The sequence below is a fragment of the Bombus bifarius genome, unplaced genomic scaffold, assembly GCF_011952205.1.
Source record: "Bombus bifarius isolate JDL3187 unplaced genomic scaffold, Bbif_JDL3187 scf7180000008166, whole genome shotgun sequence".
NCBI classification, from domain to species: Eukaryota; Metazoa; Arthropoda; class Insecta; order Hymenoptera; family Apidae; genus Bombus; species Bombus bifarius.
In genome coordinates this window covers 1,551,620-1,579,238 of record NW_022884488.1, presented here as the reverse complement: position 1 = coordinate 1,579,238, position 27,619 = coordinate 1,551,620, and the positions used below count along the sequence as shown (strand labels likewise).

Sequence of the window (27,619 nt, the reverse complement as noted above, 5' to 3'; positions counted from 1 at the left end):
GGAAGATATCGAGCACTTTTGAAAGTTTCATTTTTTCCTACTTCAAATGTAAAAGTATGTTTAATCTTCCTAGAATATCGTACACAATAACCTCTTTCATGTGAAAGTCATATCTATCATAATTTCAATATGTAATGTCTCCCAAATGTATTATAATAATACAAAAGTGTTGAAATTTACTATTCTAAATATACAAATTGCCACTTTAAAACTGCCACTTATAAGCGAGTAAACTACTCAATGCTATGATGTTGCAGCTCTATCGGGCAACTAGTTGAGCGTGCCGCGAAGTGTAAAGTTGGTATAGGAAAAATGAATTTCTAGATGGAGTTAACGGCGTGTTTGAAACCGAGAAGCGGACACTCCGCTACTGCGTGAGAGTAGTTTGAGTATCTACCTGTATGGTCTATATCTGTTACCATGTTCACTGACTGCATGCATCTTGGCCGTGAAGCAGTAAACGGGATTAAAGCGAGTTGCAGTCCTAACGCACGGTAAACTTTATCGGCTCGCTTCATCTACTCGCTTCTATGACTCTCTTTTATGGCAAATTTGTTGCCGCATGTTGGCCACGGAATTCAATTAAACTCGTGCACGTTGATCGTTACACGTTAAAACAACCTTGAAAGTGTTTTATCAAAGAAACTAGCAATTCTGTGGTGACTTTCAATAGAAAATTTCAAATTTGCCGCGGTAGAATTTCATTAGAATGTGACGTGATTTCACTAGAAAAAAAATTGGTAAGAGCTATAGGAATTTCTCTTACTTTATTTGTAATTACTATAGTAATACTATCTATGTATAAGTTCTTTTTAGATGTTTATTTGGTGGGTTCAAGAAAAATAAAAAGCATCAAAAATAACAAAACTACTAATTGATTTGTACCGGCGTCACTTGTGGAAAAGTAAAAAGATAGCGATTGGATGATGATTTTTATCATACGTTGGTGCTCCCGAGAGAAAATATCTCTTCGGTGTACTGTTCACAATCTACGGCAACGAATCTTTGGTGGACCCCTTCTAGTCTCGGTAAAAAGAAAAAACTTTATCGTATTTGTAACGTGAATCCGTTTGCTAATAGAGCGTAACATTCATGCGAGATCTTGCAACTGACGCTGTTTGCCCTGGCATGGTATGTGGGACATCCTGATTCCTCTCAGGACCTGCTGTGGGATGTATTAACATAAAAGAAAGTTCGGTCCTGCGAAGATGCTCTATCTTTAATCCGCTTCGCACTGTAATTTTTTTCAACAACAATATGCCCTGTCTGTTGCATTTCAAAAATTTGAAACAATATTATAATAATAAGTGGTATTTAATATTCCAAGTTTAAAAAATTAAAAATTTGGAAATTTACTTCCTTGGGAACTTTAATAATTTGGTATAAATAAAATTACACATTTAGTTGTTAGAATACTGAAAAAAAAAGTAAAAAATTATACTTAAGTAGTGGCTGTATGAGTAGAAATTTTGAAGACAAAATAAAGGTACAGGAAGTTGTAAGATAGTAATGTTAAATATATCTGCCCAAGGAAACAAGGTGTCGCTTGAAATTAATCATCAATTAGGGGACTAACTGTGCTAGATATTCCAAATGATACGGTGTTATTAGACATTATCGACGTATTATAAGAAACACATTGGCATCTCTTAAGTAGTCAGGATTATCTTACAAAGTATCTCATGTTACATTTACTTATGTATAATATTAGTGTCTAAAAAGTTAGCTTGTTCAGTTTGAACCAAGCAAGAACTTGTTATAAATGTAACAGAAACGAAACGTTCTTGTACGATAAGAAGTTTACAGAATTTACTAGAAATCAGAAATAATGAAAGAATTCTAGTACAATCATAATTGTATATTTTTAGATAAGTTAATTATTATACTTTTAGTATCAATTCCCAATATATCTAATTACAAAAAATAGAATTTCAATATTCTAGCACTTAATGTGTAGCACATTGAAGTTTTATTTAAGAACTTTTACTAAGCAGACAATGATTTTTTACTTGCTATGTTTCTATATTTAAATATTTTATTGTAACTTTTTTATCAAGAGAGATTTAGATTCTACTAAAATGTTATTTTTTTTCTGTAACGTGTTAAAAGAAATTTAAATCTAGATAGAGAAATCTAGGATAAATGATATCGATGAAACGTATTTTACAAGGAATTAATGTACATATTAATGTCATGGTGAATATGATGCAAGTTGATTTATTATCACCGAAAACTGTAATTAGTTAGCAGTTCATTGATATCGAAATAGCTTCATAAATCGTAAGACTGAAGTGTCGCCACTTAAATTGTTCCAATAGGAAGTATAGATTCTTGAACGGCTATCAGTACGTTGCTTTACATTTTTATGACTTTTCAAATGTGACGAATACGTGTAATTGTTCATTGTAGCACAAGATCCCGCGTTCCTTCATAAATCTATCACTTGATTACATTAACTTAGGTTGTATTTTAAAACATTGCTGACGCTTTGACAGAAAGCGGAGAAATATTGCACAAACTTGAGATTTCCAAAAATATCAAATTGCAGGTATTACAAGCTAGGAAGTAGAGTTATCATATTATGTGTTTAAATTTCTGTGAGTAAATCTAATAGCACAAACTTAATTATCTTAAAACAAAACAAATCAATCCATGCAAATTATTTATTACCTATGCATTCAATTTCTGTTTATATAAGATTCTGCCAGTCAAAAGATCTTCTGTGTTTAAAAAGATGATTTTGTTTTTTTAAACTTATATTTTTACTGTATTATAAGCACATATTCTATCTCTTTTAGTGTAATACATTTTTTTATATTTATTTGTATAATCTCTTTTTAAAATGTTTTTATGATTTAATTAGTTACAGAATTGAAAAAGTGTTATCAAAACAGATTAATGAAAAAAAAAATAAGGTGAAAGACTGTTTTAGAAAGTGATTACGAGAGTTGAGAGTTTCACATATGCATACTGGACGACTCGATAAGAATTCCCCACCACTATCATTTATCAGTGACCTCGTACAGTCACGCCTCTCTGATAAGAAGAAAGAATCACCAATTCCCGTATACATATATGTATATACTTACCTCCTTCCTTTATTTCTGCTTTGTGCATGGACCATCTAGTTTGTTGCTATTGATTTTAAGAAACCCTATTCTCCTTTACAATTTGTTATATATAAATAGTTTAGTTTATGAATAGAAGTACAAAATTTCAAATATATTTAAAGGCTATCAACTTTTAAACCATATGTTCTGTAATATATTTCGAATTTTTTCTTCATTATAATTTCGTTTGAATAATCTTCCTTTTAAATATTAAAGAATTAATGAATAGATTGTCAAACAAGCAAATCGGAGGAAAAGTCAAAGGTTAAATCCATAATTTTAATTTATACATGAATGCAAATTACATCTCTGCAGACAATTCCTTATTTCAATGCTATTCCCTTCCTCTTTGCTATTCCGTTTTGAAAGCGGAACGAGTCTGTGGCAAAGATAGCTTTACGCGACCGTTTTCAAACAACGATGATGCGTGAAGTAGATGGTGATGACAAGTCGTTCGCTGAAAAATCGTTATTTTTACGAAATTGAAGGAAGCATCGACATCTGTGCATACTAAAGTACTCCCCACGTACACAAAATTTACTATAATGCTTTCGTAATCTGTCATTTCCCTTGATCAATTCAAGCTATAAACTTGATGTTTGCCATAAGATATCTACGTATATTTGCCCTCCTGTTTGTTAAGGAATCATTAAGAAGGATCAGGAAAACTTCGACAAATACGATTTCGCTATTTTGGGATGGAATAACGTGATTAATTAAATTGAATTTTTACTCTATAGCAATAAATATGCAAATAATATTATTATCAAAAACTCATAACTAATATTAAGTAAATATAACAAATAAAAAAAATAGACAAATAATATTTGAATTACTATCAATTAATTGAAACTAAATAAATGGAGTTAATTATTTTGACCCTTCAAAATTAAATAGACTTTGAAATGTGTCTAAAGTCGCTCTAAAGTTTCATGATCATTATATTATTCAGAGTCAAGGCAAGTTTTTAATAAATTGTATGAATATCAAGAAGATTATTTGGATCTTGAACATAATTATCCGGCTGAGTACTCCCGTGATCTCGTTAAGATTTGCAGTAAATGCAACGTTTATCTCCTCGTTGATAATCATGAAAAGTTTGCAAACTTATGCCAATGATAATGTCATTGAAATTCATCGAGGAAGAAAATACAGTCGTCTTATAACGAGCTGAACCTTTACCATCTCCTTCTCCTTAACTCGCTAGACTCTTTAACGGATTTTAATGACTACTTGTAGAAATGAGAGTACAAGTTGTAAATTATTCGAGATGATAGTGTTTCCACCGACTGCTTCCATACTTTAAGCTTCCTAGTGGTTTCTTCCCTTCAAAATTTGTTTTGCAACTTCTAATAGTAAAAATTGAAATGGATTATTGTCAGATTCTTGAAGATATATATTATAGCATAGTAATATTAGATAAATAATTATATCAGTAATAATCAGATTCCACTTAAACTTCGAAATAATGTTGTAACAAATTTGTACAACAAGGATTCATTCGATAATAGAAAATATAATTAAAATGAGATGCCTCGTATTGTATCCGTTAAAGAAATTGTATGAGCATAATATAATAATTATGCAAGTAATATTTAGGTCCCGTTTAAACTTCAAAATAAAATTGTCACCTCGACGAGGACTTACTCGATAATCTAATAAAACATTAAAAAAGCATATATCACGTGACGTATCAATCAAAGAAGCTGATACGATTATTTATATATTAATTTTAGACCCAGTACATGTAACATACTTCTTTTAACTATTCGTATTAGCAATTAACATCAATGAAGATTCCTAACGATGAATGAAAAAGGCGCGTGCAAGGCTCCAAAGTTGGGTGTGTGGAGGCGTCTGTGATCATCGTGACAATGGAGGACCGGCATCGCGGTGCTTTAACAGAACGGAACGATAACGAGACAGACGATTTGCCCGTAGATGCCGCCGGTTCAATTGAACGGCATGCAGACAACGTGGCCGTTGGTCACTGCGAAATAGAGAACGACGTGTGAAATGGGTATCGTGATGTACCGACCGGATGCCACTTCCTGCTTATCACGTCTGCGCATCATTGTAACGTGTACCGTACCTAGCGATGGGAATAAGACGATTCGAAGCCTCACGAGACTCAGACTTACCCTCCATGATTTCGACTTGTCCACTGCGAGACTTTACAATTTTCTTAATGCCGCCAGTTCTTAATACGCATAACAGTTTTTATAATTGCAATGGCCTTGTATAATCTGATGATTTTATTAGGAAAGAAGTATCTAGGATTTTATTAAAGAAGTATCTCAGAAGAATTGGCAGAAATTTAGAAATTATACGAGTGTTTATTGCATAATTATTTATGAGAGACGAATTTGTGGAATCTGACAAGATCAATGAGGAAGAAGCGCTTTAACTCAGTTTGGACCTGTCATAAGGCAAATATGTATGTTTCTCCCATTTCTACCAGTCTTGTCCACTTGATATCACATGGAGAAAAAAGGAACATTATAGTTGGTGGATAATGTAGGAAGTAGCAAAGTCGATGCGCAAGCGTATCGGTAAGCAGTTCCCGATAGATCTGATCCATTAACGCTTTCTTTTTCTTACCAGATGTAGATAACGTTTCATGTGTATCTAGAAATTTGAATAACAAGGGTTTAGAAACAAATCGCCCACACAGAAGCGTGAAATAGGACTTCTCTGTGTTTACTAATAAGGTAGAGAGGAAGACGGGAGGAAAGAAATCAGTAAGTAGTACAGGAAGCAACAAGGTTTGAATTTCGCGATAAGTGATTTAAAGTCGTGATTTTCAGCTCTGGTGTCACTTGCCAACCGTGTACTACTCTCTCTTTTTCTCTCTCTCTCTCTTTTCTATTCCCTTCCATACCTGGTTGGCTTTCGTCTCGTTCTCCAACAAACGGTAAACCGTGTTATCACAACTATGCCAAAAATGCAAATCAACGAGTGAGGCCTTTCTAAAGAGGTTGGAATGCAACGCGCTCGAAAGTCCTGGAAAGGCCTGTCCTGCGATTGCAACAGATGCAATGGCGGCGGTCACACCACCACGAGGAAAGTCCTTCGTGATCGCGATTGCAATTTATTTTTGATGTTGCCTGACAATCAGCCGCCCATAGAAAATATATCAACGACAGCAAGCTTTCGATTATTTCGATGAGAAAATTATCCGCCCAATGAGACGATGCCGCGAGTGATTCTGCGAGTGTTGATCGACGAAGGAAACACGTCCCTTTCTTTTTCATTTACTTAGCTACACTACTTTCTCATTTTATACCTAGTTACACTATTTCTTTTCGATTTTGTTTTCTTTAGCACTTATGTGGGCTATCATTATTGAGTCATTCAAGATCATAATAATTTAGAGTTAGATTATTTAATTTTTAATTTAGTTTTATTTTATTATTAACCTATATCACGGGAATATACAGTACAAAGTAACATTAAATGACCTAAGATTTTATTAATCTTAGATAAATTATTATAGTCATCTACATATAACCCAATGATACTATCTGAGAGTTAAATAAAAGAATTAAGTCACATCTTTATGCGATAAAAATAGTAAGTGTCACGAAAATTGATTAGCTATTATGGCACACGTTATCTACTGGGCCCTCTTGTACACAATTGAACTAATATTTTTGGTAAAATTTTGCAAATTACAAGATATACGTACGTTGTTACTATATATAGACTTTTATATCTATAAATTCCTATTCGTATGAATATAATTAGAAAGATATAATCTAGACGGAAAATTATTTTATTTACTAAATATTATAGAGTGCTATACCTTTCCTTGTCAACAATTTCTGTTCCAGAATATTTACAAATAAAATAGGTACAAAATTTCGCAACTGCAAAATATTGTCAGTTTATTCGCCTTGTGCCGTTAGGAATTAACATTTCCTAGAGAATCCTTGCGAAGTTTTCATTAATTGCGCTTGGAACTTGCTACAAGTAAAATACCGTTATCTTATCGTTACATAAGTAATCGTAATGCTGTTTCGAATTTGCATCAATGAGAAATGAACGAGCTTGTCGAATATGAGAAACGTTTTTACAATCGTTTGTAACGAGACCTCTCTATATTATTAGTATTTGATAGTACCATTATGTAGAGGTCAAGCACGATAGATAAAAAGCTGTATTTACAATACATATTCACATATATATGTGTATAAGTTACTTCTTCCTACGTGAATATATCTTAGAAGATAAGCCGATGAAAAACAAAAAAGAATTGATTCGATAAACGTTAAACCCCTCGAACGATATTGTTTGAAGACATACTTTAACGTATGTAAACGAACCTATGTACGTTCCCATATTATTCCTCTATTCTTTTTAAGCTTGAATTATTTTTTATTTATTTAGCAAATACTAATTTAATAGAAATAGCTATTGTTCACAATAATTATAAACAAATAATATTCTTTTAATTTGTATACATTTTGATTGTTTTGATTGAGTTAGTGTAGTCATTTTAATTATAATAGAAACAGAAATTTTATTAATTCTACGTAAATTAGACATTATTTTTAACGTGCAATTACGTTCTTCATGTAACAAGGATACGATAACATAGCCAACATGCAATTTTTGATAATGAAAGATACTGTTAACTGATGAATTTTAAATCCATTTGAAAATAAAGAAATGAATTCACGTATGAAGTTCAGTGTTACAATGTCACAGTGTGATAGCGTCACATTTTCTTACATATAGGCATAAGTGGTATATAAGATGAAACATCTAAATACAAAGATTCTATTAAAATGATAAATATGATTATCAGAAAATTATTGTAAGTTCGCAACAATGCTTCTGCATTAGTATCATTGTTACGACCGTTCGCGGAGAGACGCGGTCGCGAGGAAAACGCGTCAGCGAGAGGCGTCAATTCTCGCTACGATTCGGTTAATCGACGCCGCGAAATAGTCGTTCCCCTGTTTCGGTTAAGATAACAGAGGTGGTTGAATGAATATGGCACAGTATAGTAAGTTATATATCACCGTTTATTCTAACAACTTATAACGAAGACAGTTACGCTGGTGCGTATGTACGAGATGAGTGAGTGACCGATCTACGGCTGTGTATACCCGGTTAAAGGATGTTGACCGTTCGAAGGATGTAAAATCAGTCCGTTCGGAGACGATACTGTGGCGAAGGAAAGCTAAGGATGGGTGTGTCTAGTCTTAAAATTAAACATTTATAAAAACAAGATATTTTCATCTAATAATGCCGCAAAGTCGTAAGAAGTAGTGACACAAAAATGACGAAATGTCATACATCATTAAAAGATATCGAGTGTTAAAACGCCAAAAGTTCCTTATTAAAAGTAATGGTTTAGTAGTAAAAATTTTTCCGAGTATTTCGCGAGACGGATAAAATGATTTCACGTATTATAGACCAATGGAGGCAGAGCTGTGAATTCGGTAATTTTTAACTGGGCGCATCTGGAGGACAACCTTCGAATATCCCTCTCTCTTGTTTCATGTACAATACGTTCCCTACGTTACAATTAAGGCCTATTTGTGAACAAATTTATCTGGCAACAGACCAACCGATTGTGCCTACTGTTGGTACGCGGACTTACAAGAGTCGTTGTAACATGTTTGCTAAAGACATTAACTGACACGAATTTGCTGTGCAAATGACTCTAATTAGGATAGCGTAGCGCAGCGGCTAAGCGTGAGTCCGTTTGTGTATACGTTGTGTATATATGTTCTCACGCAATATCGTTTACAGAAGTAATGCTATGATCTTTACTGTGGAACAGTCGAAGAAAATTAGCGTAGATGTGGTTACAATGAAAAGAAATGTTGCGGGCAAGTTTTCTGTTTTCACCGCAAATAGTAATTGTTATCGTTACCTCACAAATCTCAGGTAGAGCGCAAACTTCTTTTCTTTTCCTTCCTTTCTGTAATGAACCAGTTGCCTATTCTCACTTTGCCACAATAATATACTCAAGGCGATATTAATCATCCTAAACGATTTATTTCTTGGGTGACTCGCGTTAGTCTCTCTGCCGACGATCACGATTTCGCTGCGATCACGTTGGAAAATGTTACAGTTGGCGTGACTCTGTCTTCAGTTACGATTGTACGTTCTGTATTCCTGTGCCGCGAGGCTAAATTTAAAGGCCAACTGTGCCTAAAAAGATTTGTGTGTGGTACCGTGACTGTGATTGAATTACCAGATATATTTTCGTTTCGTCGAGTAATAAAAGAAGATTAGTATTGTCATTAATAATATCAGGCAGTACCGGTGCTATTGAACTTTTTGAAATTTTCTGATTCTCCCACATGGTGACATGGCTCAAGAATGGTCTCTTTCTGAAATATTATTCTTCGACAGCCTGTATCGGGATTCTCATCAACTTTTTGCAAAACTGTTTTTTCTAAGTCAAAAGTGGAAACTGTTTTCGATTCTCCAAAGTGTTGAAAATTGCCCTTTATCATTTCAGAAATTTTTAATTAATCTAGGGAACTGAACACATTACTGGTTAGATGTCTGTAATCCAGAAAACCTTCTTTATATAATAAGGTCTCTAATATTTGCAATCATGTTTATTAGGACCTTTTCGCCCGCTTTGATGAATAGTATATGAAGTTTGGCATCAACTTTTTGAAACATCCTATGTAAAATGTTTAAAATATAGCACTTGTTACAACATTTGATTCTATTGTTTGAATGAAAATTAAAAAAAATTACTATTCATAAAAATATGGATTTGCATATAAATGAAGAGTAAAAGAAAGAAACAAGCAAAGTTCATTTTTCTTGATTTTTCATTTTATAGCAGAATTATCAAATCACAATGATTATAATGTTCAAAATTTTTTCCATAAGATAGCATTAAAGAATATAAATGTACTGGTTAAAAACAGGGAATGTACACTTCATATTGGAATAAAACACAGAAATAATTACTGTAAAATAATTAATATTTTATTGATCATTCTTTTTTAGAATATCTAAGTAAGGTATAAATTTTATGTTATTGCTGCTACAATCATTTTTTCAATAAAGCTATTTTGTAACATTCCTTATTTTTCTCTCTTCCCTTTCAAATATGTTCACTCTACCGACAAATCAATAAACAGAATTGAAGGATCAAAATGTACTTGTTTGTTACCTGTTTCAGGGTACGAATGGTCCTAGACCGGCGTATGTGGGTGCTAATAATGGTAATGCCGGTGGCGCCGGGGGTGGCGGTGGTGGTGGTGGAGGCGGCGGCGGCGGCGCTACGGGCGGTGGCATCGGTGTTGGTCCGGCGAGCGGTGGCGGCGGTGGAGGTGGAGGTGGCGGTGGCGGCGGCGGTGGTGGAGGCGGGCATGGATTGAAGGGGAACACCGGCGGCGGACCACGAGGTGGGAACCCCGTGCAGTATCGCGCGAGCAGTGCAGCGGCTTGGGGCGCAGCGCCGCCCTCTCATGCGGCTGCGGCTGCGGCTGCGGCGGCGGCTGCCTATCCACCGTACACGCGGTATCCAAGCGCAGCGGCTGCAGCTGCGGCGGGCCAGATGCCTGTCGGAGCACAGCAACTACCGCCTACGGCGAATCCTTACGCCACCGCCACCTACGCACAGCACGCGTCGGTAAGTCCTCTCCTTTCATTCCTCATCAGCTAGAGCTTTATACCATTCGGAACTCATGCCGTTTTCCTGTAACGAACTGTTTTCGATTTGAACATGGACGGATTCTTTGATTCTCTCGATTGGCATATGGACAAATAGGTTGTTACTTTAAGACTTTAAACATTGTACGTCAAATTGATTGTTGTTTATTCGGATACAAGTGTGATTTATTAGCTGGAATGTTTAGCCTCTTTATACATATGAACTTAAAGAATGATTGATGCTTTTATCTAGAATGCAATGGTGAATTTGAAACTTGAGTTTAACAGATGGAGTTTTGAATTATTTGTGAGTAAGGTTAATCGTTTTATGAAGAGAGGGTGACGTTCGTAGTCGGCTTACGTGCAGTTTGATGGTTAGAAAATGGTTGGGTAGTGCAACAAGGTAACCTATAAAGTATGCGCGGAGTGTCGTGTGATAATTGTAGATCTTCCCTTTTTTTGTGTAAACTATTTAATTTAGGTATCTGTGATATTGTAAAATGAATATATGCGTAGGCAGGAGAAAAGACCATTTTGCGCAGCGAAAGGGTTAACCCTTTCTCAAACCGGGTGGGGCCGTGACAACTCAGCACAGTTCTCGTGGAAACGATGTGCGATTTCTTCTCTCATTTGTTTTTCCAATCTTTCATTAACATTTATTCTTTCCTGAACTCACAATGTGTCTCTTCAATTGATTGTTCAAAAAATGTATGTACTTCGCATAGAATGATACATAGATCTTCGTTTCTCTTTTATTGTAGTAGTGGTATTATGTTTTACCGGCATAATTATAAAGGACAAGTTGAAAGTAAAAGAAAAGCTTTATTCTCTGGCAGTATGTAGATAGAGGGCGTGATAAAATAAAAAATTATCACGTGTTATATCATGATACTTTTAATCTTTTCTCGTACCGGGTGGGGCTAGTATACTTTTATAATTTTTGATTACCACGTTCGATACCTTTTTTCATCAAGTTCAAATATTAGATGTTTTTTTCTAACAGAATAGTATTTAATTTGAATCATATTTCGTTATTGCGTATTTATTTATTGCTTGAGTATTTTTAAATTGATATTTTGTATTAAGTTCTATTGTTTAAAAAATACTAATTGTTAATATAATTAAAAGGTTTTAATGTATCTAGTCCCAAAAACATTTTTTATAAAATTTTTTCTAAAATAATAAAATATGCATGTTGTACTATTTTGTTTATATATTTATTATGTTAATAATGATTTTCAATTGTTTTTAATTGTATATTTTAACTGTATTACAGTATGGTGGACAACGGGTACCTACAGCTTCCTCTCCAGCTAACACTAATAGTAGTTCCAGCAGTGCTACCGGCAGTCGAAGTGGGACAATGAGCACAAGTCTTAGCAATAATGCTATACAAGGACAACAGGCAGAACAGCTATCAAAAACAAATTTGTATATTCGTGGCCTCAATCAAAATACAACTGACAAGGACCTCGTAAACATGTGTTCTCAGTAAGTCATTCGTGCAATTAGTATTTTCTGTTAATATCTGATTGGTAGTATATTATTATTTGAATTGATTGTCAATATAACTCTAACTTTTAGTAGAACTAACAGACATTGAATTTTATTTATAGTGCGGGAGTGTGTTGTTTCTAATACATTGTGTTTTTGCAGATATGGAACTATTACATCTACAAAGGCCATTTTGGATAAAAATACGAATAAGTGTAAAGGTAATTAACTTTTCTATTATATCTTTGTTTTTATCATTTATTTTTTATTAACTATGAATTCAACGTTACTACTAACTGGTTTTGCTAATTGATATTGCAATTGTTGTGTTACAGGTTACGGATTTGTAGACTTTGAGTCACCAGTGGCGGCAGAGGGTGCTGTGAAAGCACTGGTTGCCAAGGGCATCCAAGCGCAGATGGCGAAAGTGGGTATCTGGTTGCTCCCTAGACTGCCCAGTGTACGTTGGTTGTGCATGCAAGTACAGTAATACCAGAGTAACAGTAAACTCCTTTTCTTTCTTTTCTTTTTTTCTTTTCTTTTCTTTCTTTTCTTTTCTTTCTTTCTTTTTCCCCTCTTTTTCTATTCCCTTTTATCTTTTTTCTCTTTTTATTTCCTATTTCTGCCTTTCTACTTTTCAGTCTATCCTATTCTAAAATCCATCTGTAGTCCTCTTACATTTGATCATTATTACAACCCTTACGCTCTCCCATTGATATATCAACTATTAAATGCCATTAATTTGAAAAAGATTTTTATTCCTGTACTGCTATGATAAATATGTATACAGTACAGTACTTTCATGCATTATTTATCATATAATGTTGGATAAAAAAGTACTGAAATTCTGATCACAATAGATATCATGGTTGTCTTTCAGTGATCAAAGTTTTCCAATGAAATGATTTTTAAAGTTAGATTCAACAATTTATTTGCAATATTTGTTTGCTAATAGCAGTATTTGACTACAGTCATAATATATAAGTTATTATTATTTATTTTATTAACTATAAAAAATTAATCAAATTGTTATGATAAATAGTAGATGTCAATATATGTTTTGTATACATGCTGTATATTGTTCTTTTTAATTTTATGTTTAAATTCCAGAAAAATTGTTATTAATAAATATTTTATAACTAATAATGAAGTTCTTTAAAATGCTGTTAAATTATTCACTTTTGTTATAATAGTTGAAAGACAAACATGGCATCATCGTCTTGGCATCATTGCTCTGCTCTCAGCCCCTCTAGAAATGCATAGAGTTTGTATCTTGACAAGACTGTTTAGTATCTTATAATCGTTGCGTCTTGTAGAAAAAGTATTTTTAGTATAGAGATGTCAGATTAAAAGAAAGTGACAGGTTTTATGGAAGATATAACAAAAATTAGAACTATTTAAATTTACTGACAAGTGAGAAGGGATTTCAAATAAATTTATAAACTTTCACATGCTTAAGATTTATCTTTTAACAACAGAAAAATATTGCTGCTAGAGGGGTGGTATTATGCACAAATTATATTTTCATTGATAAAATTCGAAAAAAATTTTTTATGATACAGATGTTCGTAAAGGTAATATGACTAGTATAACGTTATATAATTGTATTATCAGTGAAAATATAGTAGCAGGCAATTATGCATATTTTAAGATAAAAAGAGGTACTATAAAGTTCTTCCTATTAGAACCTATCTCACTTGTCTGAAAATCTCTAGTTTTCACCAGTTCTCTGCCATTCTGTCTTATATACCTACCAAACTATCGATGCTTGTTGCTGTACCTCGGCCACAAACTGCTGATACTGCTGTGTCAACACATTTATAATTCGTGTCTGAAGATTGCATTCATTTCAGCACTAAATCAAGCCTCTAGCAAATTATTCTAATGTATTCAGATGTCTGTGTCTGTGCCCTATGTAAAAAAAAGAATCAGTAGCTTATTGTCATACTAAGAAAAATTCTAAAATTCTTTAGAATACTCCATTAAAATTGCTTTTAAGTGTGGTAGTATACTATACTACATGAATAAAATACGTTATAGTTTATCTTATTCTCTGTGCAATCTGTCAAATGTTATGTGTCTGTCTCTTATTCTAACGGTGTGTAAATATTAGAAAAGATCGCTTATATACATTTAGTTTAAAAATTTTTTCACTTTGAATTTTCTTTATTTGTTTTTATCTACGTATGCACATTGCCAATAAAAAGTACTGGTTCCTGCCTATATTTATTGCTAAATAAAAGACTAACTTGGAATGTTTCTTCTAATCTGGCCGCGGTAAAAGCACGGGGTGCCATCAGCAGCTGTGATGATGTCAGTCGCATGTGATATGATATAACTAAACAATGTACCCATTATTAAATGTATTCAGGGTACATGGTATTTACTTACCAGTTAGTGATGCTATGCGAAGATCAGGTGCTATCTTAATCCTGGGGTGTTGGTTGACTCTGATTGACACACTTGGCTTGATTAATAAAGTTTAACCGGCACACCAAACAAGTTTAGGATGTGTATTTGGGAATTTTGAAAAGTCTTTAGCAAGAACTTAGTACACTATAGCTACAGAGAATTGCTAAAGTTTCTAGTGATTTACTGATTAAGTATCATGTATAGAAATATGTACAAATTATTTTTAAAATCCTTTATACACATTCACACTTGATCAATTAAATCAATTTATTGAGATACAAAGTCATTAAATTATATTATGGTTTTATCATACATATATGTATATGTGTTTATATGCATACATATATGTGTATATGTATATTATATTTTTTAAAAGAAATATATATATACATATATAGATGCCATAAGCTTAGCTTATATCATAATGTTTTCATTATTTATTTTTTTGTTTTAATGCATTCGCAAGATTGAAGTAAATTGTCGTAAAGTATAAGTATATTCAAGTAACTGTAGAGTTGATTGATTTTTGAGAGAAATGGTGGATCTCAAAATATGCTTGAGGGTGCATAAATATCAAATTCGAATTCGAGTTAAGTTTAGTGTACATATATCTTTTTGCTTTTTGTTCTCTACATATGAGAATCGTAAGCAAGAAAAACTTGAGCATGAACACATGTATATGTATGTGTATATATTTTGGAAACATATATTTTAATAACATTGCAAGATAATTTGACTCACTTTCATTTCTATCTTATAATATAACTGTATATATGTGAACATGCCTGTGCTTTTTTGTTATGCTTGTATCCAACAGTGTGTCATATGTGACTGAAATTTTATTAATGCTTTGAATGGTTATCCTCAGTATTGTTTATTATAAACAATTAGTTAGCTTGCATTACTTATGGTACTGGTTATTTATCATATAAGAATATGTGATTCCTAAAACACAAATTTATAAAAAGTAGTAGAAAGATAATATAACTAGAAAAGAATTATGAATATTCTTTACAAAAAAGTTTACTTGTAAAGAAAGATACTTACTGTTACAAATATATATTTTACACAGTTAACAAAACAATGTAAATCTAACAGAAACCACGTTCGAGATATCATTTAATACAAATGATTTAATTGGAAAAAAGAAAAGGATATAATAATTGATAAATACGTTCTGGAAGAATGTAACAATTTATTATTTGCATTAAATAAACAATGTTTGCACAGGCGAGATTCACTATTGTGGTTTTTTGTGAATTCATTAGTTGCTTCTTGACTTTTAGGTCATTATTATGCATTACTAAATTTTGAATGCAATAGGCACATATAGATTGTAAATTTTATATACAATTTAGAAAAAAGGAGTTCCGTTATGAAAAAACGAATGCGTGTGAGCATGCTTTGTACATAAATGCAGTATATATTTGATGTCAATACTAGTTTTAAGCATCCATAAAGCAAATTTGGAGAACCACCACAATATGGTAAAGTAATGCCATGAAGCATGATAATCTTTCAGTATTAAAAATAATGATTATTTTAATTCATAACAAATTGTTTTTTGAGTATTTGTTCATTCTTACATTCAATATTAGATTAAAATAATTGTTATAGTTTAATGCTCTCCTTTAGTAGTATCTTGTTGTAGATTTATACAATTTTTTTTCATTATTTTTATTAAAATACATTGACAAGTTATATGTAAGAAATTTTTGTGATTACTGTATACAATTTTAGTTTGTTGAATTTCTTGCATCATTGTATATATTGTTATGAGATTTCATTTTGAATTATCATTTTAACATTCCATGTGAATGTGTATATACAATAGAAGCGTATTATGAGACATTTTAAATAAATACTTATAACGAATATCATCATAAAAAATGCAAGGATATAAGAAATCTATAATATTGACCTTGTGAGCTAATATAAAAATGTTCCAATCATATTTATTATGATTATTGATTTCTCATTGTAGTGACCTCGTCTGTGCATTCATTTGTAATCATAGTTACACAGGAATATGTAAATACATGTGTTTTGGTCGTGAATGTTAAAATGATAGATATGAAGCTTTTTTGAAATTTATATACAAGTATATTATAAAATATATTTTTATATATATTACAATATATATAAAAAGCCAGGAGTGTAATACAATAAGTTGCATAGTATTTTTTACTCTCTTCTCAGCAACAGGAGCAGGATCCGACTAATCTATATATTGCAAACCTGCCCCTGAGTTTCAAAGAAAATGATGTTGAAGGTTTGCTTGCTCAATATGGACAAGTTATTTCAACACGAATATTACGTGATACAGCTGGACAAAGTAAAGGTGTTGGATTTGCAAGGTTAGTGTTATATTATCATTTAAAAGATAATTATCAATCATATTAATTTTTGTTACATTTAGTAATATTAATATTTTATATTATGTATATCTTAGAATGGAATCTAAAGAAAAATGTGAACAAATAATTCAGATGTTTAATGGAAAGGCACTACAAGGTGCTAAAGATCCGTTACTGGTAAAATTTGCTGATGGTGGTAATAAGAAAAAATCATTATACAAAAGTACAATATGGAGGGAAACTGGCGAGGTAATTTATGCAATTACAAAAAGGTGAAGATAGTATTTAATGTACAGTTTTAATGTTGTGGTATGTACTTTCACAGAATATAACTTTGAATTACGATACAAGTGGTGTTGGTCAAAACGGGGTTGCAACTACTCACATGCTACCTGCAGCCACCTTAACACAATATAGTCGTCATTATGGTCAAGCTTTACCGGGATACAGTGTGCCAGGAACGCCCTGGGTGACTCCTTACTTGGTGCAGACTGCCCCTCCACACATGCAACAGGTCGACGTGAGTTTTTGTACAAACTTTTTGTTGGTTTTGCTTCCTCTCTTTTTTTAAATCATTTATCATTTATCTTAAATAATATTATTCTTCCATTACTGAAAAATTTCATATATTCGTGCATAATTATTAATCTGGATATTTTTGTACTAAATTGTTACTAAATGTTAAAAGAACTGAATAAAAGTATTTAAATTTAAAATTTTAATATGAATTTCATATTACAGATGATGCCATCAGCTGATCCTAGTAATCCACAATACAGTATGATTCCTCAACTAACTACACAAATGTCTACGTTACATCTTGGCACTGGTTCCGTAAGTATAGAATCTTTTTTTTACTTTCTCTTAAATTTTCAATCATTTTTTCAACATTTATGTTAATTTTAATTTTTTTAATATTTCATTTTTCAGTACATAGCAAGCCCACATCCCTATCCTTATACTACTTATCCTCCTAGCATTATTCATACCATGCCACTGGGTGATTCTGAACAAACAAGTAATGCAGCATCTCCTGATGATTCTTACCAACAATACCAAGCTCAGCAGCCCAAGTAGGCTACGGTTTTTAGGTATATATAGCATTTCACAATGATTTTTTTGTTATATATATAAATATATAGGATTTTATAAACAAAGCTGAACCAGATTTCCGTTTTTTTTAACATTTCAGATACGATTACACCGAGAGTTATGTAAGTTAGGAGAGCCACACCTGTTGATAAGAAGGATTATATTAATGAAGGATAGATAAGGCTAAATACAATACATAAAGTCAGATAAGATTCTTCCTCATGATAATTGACTTGCCAGCCATCTTTTATACATTTTATCCATCAGATAAATAGGTGAAAGTAGTTAATATTTTCCAACGATTAGAGAATGAATGTTGTCATAAGAACGGGGTACGAGTGCTCGTGTCATCTACATTGTTCGGCACCAGCACGGCTCCATACGCTGTAACGCCAACACATCATTACGACAGTGACAAAACTGATATTCTGCGACGGACAGTTTAGTGTCAAGCTGATAGGCTTCCAGGATTAACTTTAGGTATTACATTTACTAAGGAAACGATAAGTCGAAGCTAAAGGCTTTGAGAGTGTGAATAAAATATTTTAACAAAAACTGTAAACTATAAAAGAAACGCTGCTCAGAAATATACAAAGGAGAATTCTTCCCAAGAAATAATAATAATAATAATATACAGAAAAAAGCACTTCCAAATGCTAGAATTGATTAAAAAAACATTCAGATTCGGTTACTTGTAATCAGTACCTACCGGACTTTCGTGCCAGCTGGCTGGCCGGTGGCTGGGCTGCGAAGAGAAGGGGTTGTGGATCAGTATTTCTTTTTCACAGAAGATACTGAAGAAAAGAGCTCTTCCTTAACAGCGCACACCACCCCATCCACTAACTGCACTCTCATCATGTTATTTCTTTTTGTTTTCTTCTGTTTCGTTCAGACATTCCAAGCCAGGCACATATATTGTATGTATGTATTGCCACGCGGAGATTTTTATCTACTTTTACAAGTACAGTTCGCGTTCTCTTTTTAATCACGGACGAATATATTTTATGGACGAAAAAGAAGTGAAGATTTTAAGAGAGAGAGAGAGAGAGAGCGAGCGAGCGAGAGAGAGAGAGAGAGAGAAAAAGATGAAGCTTTATTTCTAAAGGAAAAAAAAACTTCAGGATATATGTAATTATTGTAACAAGAAGGAAAGGAACATAGTACTTTTTAGAAGATTTATATTTATGAGTACAGTTACTACGAATTGATATCAGTTTTAATTGTACAGTGAATACAGATATTTTTTTTAGAATTGTGCCTTTTCAGACAAATCCGCTAGACTGGGATATGCTGAAAAATATTATAATATATTTTTACGTCGGTATGTAAATGCGAAACTTGAGCCAAATTTTGATCTTCTAGTTAAGAGAATATAATTGTTTTTGCGTTGTAGCCAGTTAAATATCACTACGTTTGTTTTTTGGTTATGAATTCGAATAGATTTTGTATGTGTATAGTTGCCACTAACGGGATTGACGGACCGAAAACATCTGTACGGTTCGTACGGAGTCTAGGAACAAAAGAAAAATGATATGAAATCAAATGGCGGATCATTGTTAACTGAGACTAATCCATACCGCCCCAAAAGAAAATGAGAGAGAGACAGAATAGGCTTGTTACAACGGAATACGATAGATAGAGTGTAAATTAATTTATTATATCGAACAAACGAATAAAATCGCGTTGCAAATGAAAACGAAAAAGATAATGGGACTGGAGTAGAACGATAGGCGAGAGGATCGAACGCGAGGAAACAAAAAGAAACGTAAAATACAGAATATAAGTTGAAAATTTTCTATCTACGTGGTATCGAGAGAGAGAGAGAGAGAGAGAGAGAGAGAGAGAGAGAGAGAGAGAGAGAGAGAGAGAGAGTGAGAGTGAGAGAAAACGGAGAAGCAAAAGGTTTAATGATAAAAAAAAGAAAAAACACCCTCCTCTCCTGCGTTCCTCTAAGCCCGTTTTTACATCTGGCACAGTTTTCACGTTGTCTGACTTAGGTCGAGTCGAGGAACGATTAGCAGAAAGCTTTCTACCAAATATTACGAGCTCCGGGCTCGAAGTGGCAGGCAGGTAGTTAGATAGAGTTAGAGGCGATCGTAGCTATTATTATAATATTACAATAATATGCTGTATTATTATAATTAATGATTACTATTATTGACGTCATCTAAAGTATGAAAGATTTTTACACTGTTGAGACTTGAAGTAAATAATATATTTAGTTTATTTTGGTACATCACGATTTGATGACAAGAGATAAAAGATGAAAAAAGTGGTATGAACTATTTTTTAAGAGACCGATTATTACTCGATTTGAGTCCATGCATTAAGGGAGACTAACAAAAAAGAATAAGAGAGCGAGAGAAAGAAAGAAAGAAAGAGGCGAACCTATTTGCGAGTGTGTAAATTGTTTGCACAAGCGATTGTCACCATGACTGACAACAAAAATCACATGTGATTAAATAGTGAATTTTGAAGAATTTTACTAATAGACTTGTACTAAATAACTAATTATTATTGTGACGACCAAAACAAAAAAAAAGAGCAGCATTTTTATAGTGCTGACCGAGAGCGGAAGAACGATGGTTCGGCCGACATAAATGCCAGCTCCCGCAGATACGGAGCCGCACTGGAGAGCGGGCAGAGAGGAGAGAAAGAGAGCGAGGAAGATCAATGGATGCAAGGGACAATGAGCGAAAGAGACGCGGAGAATCATAGAAGGCGAATGAAAGTGCGTGAGCTAGAAATTTAGAAGAAAATGTGTGTAGAAAGCAGGGGGGTAGAAGGAAGTTAAATGATAAAATGAGCGAGGTGGAGGGGGGGGGGGAAGATAGATGCTAGAATGTGAAATATACAAGAGAGAAAGTAAGAGTGAACATGAGAGAAAACAAGAGCGAATGCGTCGTAATCTATTGTATAGAACCTGGGAAGAAAGAGATGTTGTGTAGTTAGTGTTGATTATAAATATATAGGATAGGTACCATTTTTGGATAGGAAGTAATCAATTAAGTGATTAAGTTTAGGTAGTTAGTTAGGTGATAGTTAGGATACATATACAACTGCCTCTCCTCGTTAAAAAAACGCAAAAAAAAAAAAGAAAGGAAAACACACATCAGGCGAGGCACCGTTCAGCCTATGCACCTCGCACCCGTCAAGACTGACTGGCTATTCATATTAATAATAAATATATATTATTCTACAACATATTATCTACTGTAATATAAATAGTAAGAACTGCTTGCTGCGCACCGCGGGTCAGGTGCTTGGGCTGGCCGGGCGTGGTTTACGAAAAAGAAGAAAAAAACCAATCTCTTTTTTGGAACGTAATGTTTCCAAGCAATGCTGCTTTCCGTAAGCTTTCTTTAGAATTTCTAGCGTAGCCTCTTTTTAGATTAGATTCACAACTAGTAGTCGTAGGCTGATGTAGAAAGATGAGGATAAAAAGGAAAAAAACGTAGGGTGTTTTTAAGTAACGAAACAAAAAAAAATAAGTAATATAATGTTAGTCGAACGTCGGCTTAAGCGATAAAAAGAAATAATAAGAAAGATGCGAGTCCGAGTTGAGACTTTGATGATGCCCGATAATGTAACGCGCGTCATCGTACTTCGACTTGTACAGTCCTTAGATTTCACCGAGGTTTTAAGTCATTGTTTTACTATTGTTAAGGAGATAGGTTTTTAGCTATAACGAGAGAGAGACGAACATTTTTCCATTTGCCCCATTGTTCTGCTTTTTTTTTACTTCGACCCTTCCTGTATCTCTTCTAATTTCTTTTCCATAACTTTCCCGTGCTCCTTGTTTAATCCAACATCCGTTGTATTTTTCGACATATACAAATCTTCTATTCATAAGCGTCAAGACGAAAGAACGACACTTGTAATTATACAAAAAAAAAAAATTGCCATTACTATATTCGATTCATTTTGTTTGTTTCTTCTCTCCACTATATAATTAATTGTTATGTGGTGTGCGACCAATGAGAATATACATGAGAATTAAAAATTTCGTAAATTTCAAGATGAGAGAAAGAGGGAGTGAAAGGGACAGAGAGCGAGAGAAAGGAAAGAAACAAAATATGATGTTGAGGCATTAAGTTCGCATGCGTAAACGAGGATTAAGTAATCGGGAGGGAAAAAAATATAAAAAAAAAGTAAAAAATGAACACACACATTAGGTTCTCGGATACTTTTAAGATGGCGAGGCATAGCACGTAATGAAATTCTTAGATTAAGGCAAGTGTGTCATAGCTAGTTAAGAAATAGGGGCTCTTAGAAGTCGATAGGTGCTGTAATAAAATGAAAAAAAATGAAGTAACAAGAACAACAACAACAAAGTTTAACAACGGTCAGAATTAGATTTTTCATGGAACTTGAATAAGAACACAGGGCATACGCCACTAAAAGTGCCCTTAGTTTATTTTGGATCGTTTAAAAACGCTAGTCTTTGTGTGAGATAATGTGGGGGTTATAGATAGGGTCTTCTAAAAAAGAAAAAAAACGAAAAAAAGAAGAGAAAAACAAAAAACGCAAACAGAAAACAAAAAGAGAGAGAGAGAGAGAGAGCGCGAGAGAGAACGTGAGATATAAGTAGTAAATACAAAAGATAAAAAAGAAACACATATGAGGTGCGCGAGAGCGAGAGAGAGAGAAAGTGCGAGACGAATGTGTGGTGTGTAGGTTGTATGCATAATTTATAATGCGTACTTTAAATAAAAAGAACAACCATCTGCCTATGACACGACACAGACTGCAGAGACACACTGTTACTGTAAACTGCACACTGCGTGTGCACGCTCTAAACGTCACACACTTCTTACACTTTGTATGTGGAGCGTGCACCAAACAGTTTTTAGAGTTACTTACAAGCATGGTTTGGTATTCAAAGTGAAAGAATCAAATTCTTAATTACTATCATCCCTTATTTTTGATCAATAAACGATCTGTTTTGGGGATTTATTCGAATCATTTTCTTTTCCTTTCCTAAGTTTTCTCTAATGGCAGGCCAATTGTGAAAATAGTCTTCAACACAGAGAGAAGAGAGCGAGAGAGTGAATCCCCAAATTATAATTATATCATTGTTTCTTCTCAGATGTCATTTTTTTAAATTGTACTTCTCTTTTGTCTGCATTAGATTTCGTTGAATTTCATAAAAAAATAAATACAGATTCATTTTCGTTTTTTCTTTTCCTTTGTTGTGTCAAAGAGTGAAAGAACAATTTCTGCGAGAAACGAACAAACGAAATGTAAAGTCTGTAAAATAAACTTACTCTCGTACAAAATCAGTGACTGTATTTACACGTATTCCAACACTAAAAAAAGAGAGATATGCCTTCTATTGAATCAAGTAGCGACTATTGTATATGCCTTTTTCAATGTTATATCCTGAGATAGATTTTTGGTATTCTCCAGGACTAAAAGAGTGAGCTTAACAAATTAAAAAGAAAAAAAGAAAACGAAAATAGGAGAAACTCCAAAAAGGAAACAAGAAATATCACGTTCTTCTCAATCGAACATCGGTTAAACGAAATTATACTGTTTATTAATGTGTGGTAGTACAGCATGTCCAACAGACTGAACATTTGTCCTTTGTAAGAAATGTTAAAATAATAAGCCCCCCACATTATCCCAACTAATTGTGTAATAATACATCCAGCGTCCGCGTTTATACTAATCGACGATAGGATTGTTTTCTGCGGAGTAACAAGACTATGGAGAATTAATATGCCATGTTCGATTTTTGGTAATACGGTAGAACGTAACGAGTCTTTTTCTTAATACTTTTAACACCGTACACGCTGATGCGATTTGTACTATTTTGAGTAAATGCTTTTAATTTGTGCGCAATAAAGATTCGAAATTTTAAAAAAAGAGGTGAAGATAAAAAGATTTTAATCGAGATGCTGGCAATGTATGAGAACGATTACTAGATCTCCTCTTTTGTCAATTAAATGGTGGTTTTATAATGATGTAAAATAGAAGGGTAAAATTAAAAAGAAAAAAAAAGGAAAGCAAACACATCGTAAAAAGAACTCATTGAAATAAAAAGAGTACGAATTTTGATTTGATGCTGAGAGCTTTTTCTTAGGCCATGCAATACTTTTTCCATTAGGGTTGTACTTTTTGTCTTTTTGATTTCGTTAGATGTGTTTATTTGTACGAAAATATTTTGTAATTACTTTATATACATCATCTCGATCTGCATTCACGTTTAATTTATTTCAAGTTACGATGTTGGAGTTAAAAGATTGATCCGATATCTTTTGATTATTTTACACTGAGTACATGATTTCGTGATTCAGTACGTTTCACGATGGCGATACGTGTTTATTTCTTTTAGATGATTATATTGCTTGATTTAGAATATAATAAATATTAAGTTGATAAAAAGAATCTTATTCTTATTAATTTGCACTATGCACAATTCATTTCTCTATTATATGTAAAAGTTATAAAACAATATTTCGCTATTAACGAACAATATGTTTCGATTTAAATATCCTTACGGTGTTATCCGCACCTCCGGATACCATGAATTTAGGATTCGACCAATTGCAACATAATACTTTATCTTCATGGCCAGAAAGGTCAAATAATGGCGCTTTAGGACTATAAGAAGAAAAATAGTTTTTTTTTTACACGGAAAGCAACTTTGTAAATAAAATTGGAAATTATCGTACCTTCTGGTATCCCAGAGTTTCATCTCATTATCGTATGCTCCTGAAATAAAAAGAGTTTCGTCCACTGGCGACCATCGTACAGATTGTACCCATTGCGTGTGAGAAGTGAATATTGCTTTCACAAGTGTTCCCTCTAAAAAAGAAATATTATTTTAATACAACTTTCAATGCAACAATGATTAGAAATTGATAAATAAACGATGTCAGTCGAAACCTGTAGATCTTGGATCGTATAATCTAATATGCCTATCGGCTGACGCTGTTATAACAGTACGAGTTAATGGGGAATAATCGAGGTCAAAGAAACTTTTATTTCCAGCCAGTTCGTGTTTGATTCCTCCTAATTCTGAATCCCATATTTTCATCGTATGATCCCACGAGGATGTTATAATTTCTGTTTTATCTGACCATACTACACCACTAATGGCTTCTTTGTGACCTTTCATAGTTCTTTTAGGTACCTTTATAATGCAAACGTACATATCATAATAAATTATTTCTTTGTTGACAAATATTCTACTGTTTATTCATTTTATTTACCCTTGTTTTACCATGTTCTGATTTTAATCTTTTTGAACTGGATTCACCATCTTCATTTTCATCTTGATTAGCTACAAACATAAATGAAAGTGAACCATTTTCTTATTAATGAACTTCATTTTTTTGTTATATAAATTACTTACCTGTAGACCAGATTTTAAGCATTGTATCCCATGCCCCAGTTGCCATTATAGTCTTATCGTAATTAATACTAACAGCTTCTAGTCCACGTTCGTGTCCCCTGCATACATGAATGCAATCTACAGAGTTTTCCATAATGTTCCAATCCCATATTATAGCTGTTTGATCTTGAGATGCACTGTAAATTATAGATGGTAAGAATGATTTAAAATTATTCAATTCAACTTTTCCCGGTTTTAAATCATACCTAACAAAACTGGCTGTGTCACTAGTCATGGATATCCATGCTACTGCTTTAATAGGTGAAGTATGTCCAGGAATTACTAAATGATGTTTTCCTTTAGATGTCCATATATGTAATGTGTTATCATAACAACCAGTCAAAATCCTATTAAAGTATAATAAGTATTTTAATACAAAATAATAATGTTAATAATAAATAACAACAATAAATATCAAAGAAGTTACCATTTTTCATAAACATCAACAGCAGATACCCAATCGTCATGTAAAAGACAATCCTGAGGTTCTGGTGGTGGATACTTTTCAACATATTCAACAATAATCACTTCTTCTGTAGAAATATTTTTTTCTGCTATGTGTTCACTTAATGAAGTGCGTAAAAATTGTGAGCACACCAAGAAATCAAATTCTATATCATTTTTTATATCGGTCGACTCTAGAATTAAATCCAGTTAATAAACAAATATTCCTCAATAAATTTAATTTATGTTTAAGTTTATTAATTTAGAAATATGCTACCTTTTAGAAGTTCATTTATAAGAGTATTTAATTCACTTGTTACAATGGATGTGTGCACTGATAATGGGAAATCCGGAACAGCATACCTAAAATTTGAAAAAATTATTTACCACATATATTATGATTACTGAAATAACAAAATTATTGCAAATTATATAAAGCATAAACACAATGTCATAACTGTGTAACAAAATGAAATAACCTCCTAATGCAGTTTACAAAAGATAATTAAAAATACTTACTGTTCCTGCTTCGTAAGAAATTTTATTTGTACCTGTGGAGCACTATTGTTTAGGCTTTCATTAGCCATCGTAGTTTTAATATTATTCGTACTTTACTCTTTTATAAAATGGGAATTATAGAAAATACAGAAAATACACGTGTGTGCTACATTTTAAACTAGATTATATCGACACCAGTAATCGACTTCTCGGAACTCTGAACGAATCGATTTATCATGTAATCGATACTCTTCTGTAGGTAATCGTTCTTCACATTATCGAAAGACTAAATTTTTTGTACTGGTTTATTTATTCAGTTCTGTATATGTGACCTTTTTAAATTAATAAATAGAAATATATTAATTAATATAGAAATATGAATACATATTAAAAGGTAGAATAATTAACATTTTTATGATGCTTTTAATTTAATAGTAAATTTCGTTAACATAACATTAAATACAATTTTAGGGTTGACAAATAATAATTTTGTTATTTGGATAATGAATTTTATTCAATTTTATATGTATGTATAATTATATTTCTTAATATATTCAAAAATTGTTTTACTATACTTATGTAATAAATATTGCAAAATAATTATAAAATAAAACTAATGGTAGAAAAAGTCAAATCAGGAAAAGAACAAATATAAATGATAATAATAATTTATGTTTCTCTATTTATTATTTATTAATATAATGATATTTCATAATAAAATTGGCTATTTATGTCAGTATTTATTTATCGCTAAATGTTTTACTATTCTGATCCATAAAGTGTGTATTATTTTATTTATTTTAATACACATAATGTTAATGAACATTCTTTAATCATTTAAAAGATCATACACTTTGTAAAATACGCAAGATATTTGATATCTTAATGTAGAACGATTGGTTAATTAATAAACTTTGATAAATTTCACATATTAAAAATGAGATAACATGCTCAATATATTTTTTAGTAAATCAACGTTGATCATCGATTAGCGGAAAAAAATAAAAGATTAGAATGTTAAGACGAATCGACTATCTGGTACATCACAGACTATTCTGCTTCCGCCTTTGTCTTCCCAATAAAAGAAGAGGACAGAGCGAAAGTTATTACTGCTGGGGTCAGTTCTATTGCAACAAGTGTTCCTAATCGATACTTCGATGAAATTATACGAATCCATT

General features: G+C 32.6%; 2 protein-coding genes across 9 annotated transcripts in view; one reads left to right on the top strand and one right to left on the bottom strand.

The window, feature by feature from the left end:
- LOC117209223 (protein alan shepard) overlaps positions 1-23,056 on the top strand; it is a 46,725-nt gene extending 23,669 nt beyond the window's left edge. Inside the window, exons 2-12 of one of the 8 annotated variants that reach the window (XM_033450966.1) lie at positions 10,273-10,725; positions 12,022-12,236; positions 12,402-12,460; positions 12,575-12,699; positions 15,118-15,123; positions 16,851-17,008; positions 17,104-17,257; positions 17,334-17,528; positions 17,750-17,842; positions 17,939-18,099; positions 18,201-23,056. In XM_033450966.1, the coding sequence (XP_033306857.1) occupies positions 10,273-10,725; positions 12,022-12,236; positions 12,402-12,460; positions 12,575-12,699; positions 15,118-15,123; positions 16,851-17,008; positions 17,104-17,257; positions 17,334-17,528; positions 17,750-17,842; positions 17,939-18,085 (1,605 nt within the window). In that variant the 3' untranslated portion in view covers positions 18,086-18,099; positions 18,201-23,056. Of the gene's footprint in view, positions 1-10,272; positions 10,726-12,021; positions 12,237-12,401; positions 12,461-12,574; positions 12,721-15,117; positions 15,124-16,850; positions 17,009-17,103; positions 17,258-17,333; positions 17,529-17,749; positions 17,843-17,938; positions 18,100-18,200 lie in introns of all 8 variants that reach the window. The other 7 variants (XM_033450969.1, XM_033450965.1, XM_033450963.1 and 4 more) reach the window with 7 other exon arrangements.
- A 268-nt stretch (positions 23,057-23,324) lies between these two features.
- Positions 23,325-26,627, bottom strand: LOC117209225 (ribosome biogenesis protein WDR12 homolog). Its single transcript, XM_033450972.1, has 9 exons — positions 26,463-26,627; positions 26,221-26,306; positions 25,927-26,137; positions 25,706-25,846; positions 25,461-25,636; positions 25,318-25,388; positions 24,992-25,238; positions 24,778-24,910; positions 23,325-24,706 (listed from the first exon to the last, which is right to left on the bottom strand). Exons 1-9 carry the CDS (start codon positions 26,528-26,530, stop codon positions 24,568-24,570), a joined length of 1,272 nt encoding a protein of 423 aa, XP_033306863.1. The 5' UTR covers positions 26,531-26,627; the 3' UTR covers positions 23,325-24,567.
- Between the last annotated feature and the right edge of the window lie 992 nt (positions 26,628-27,619).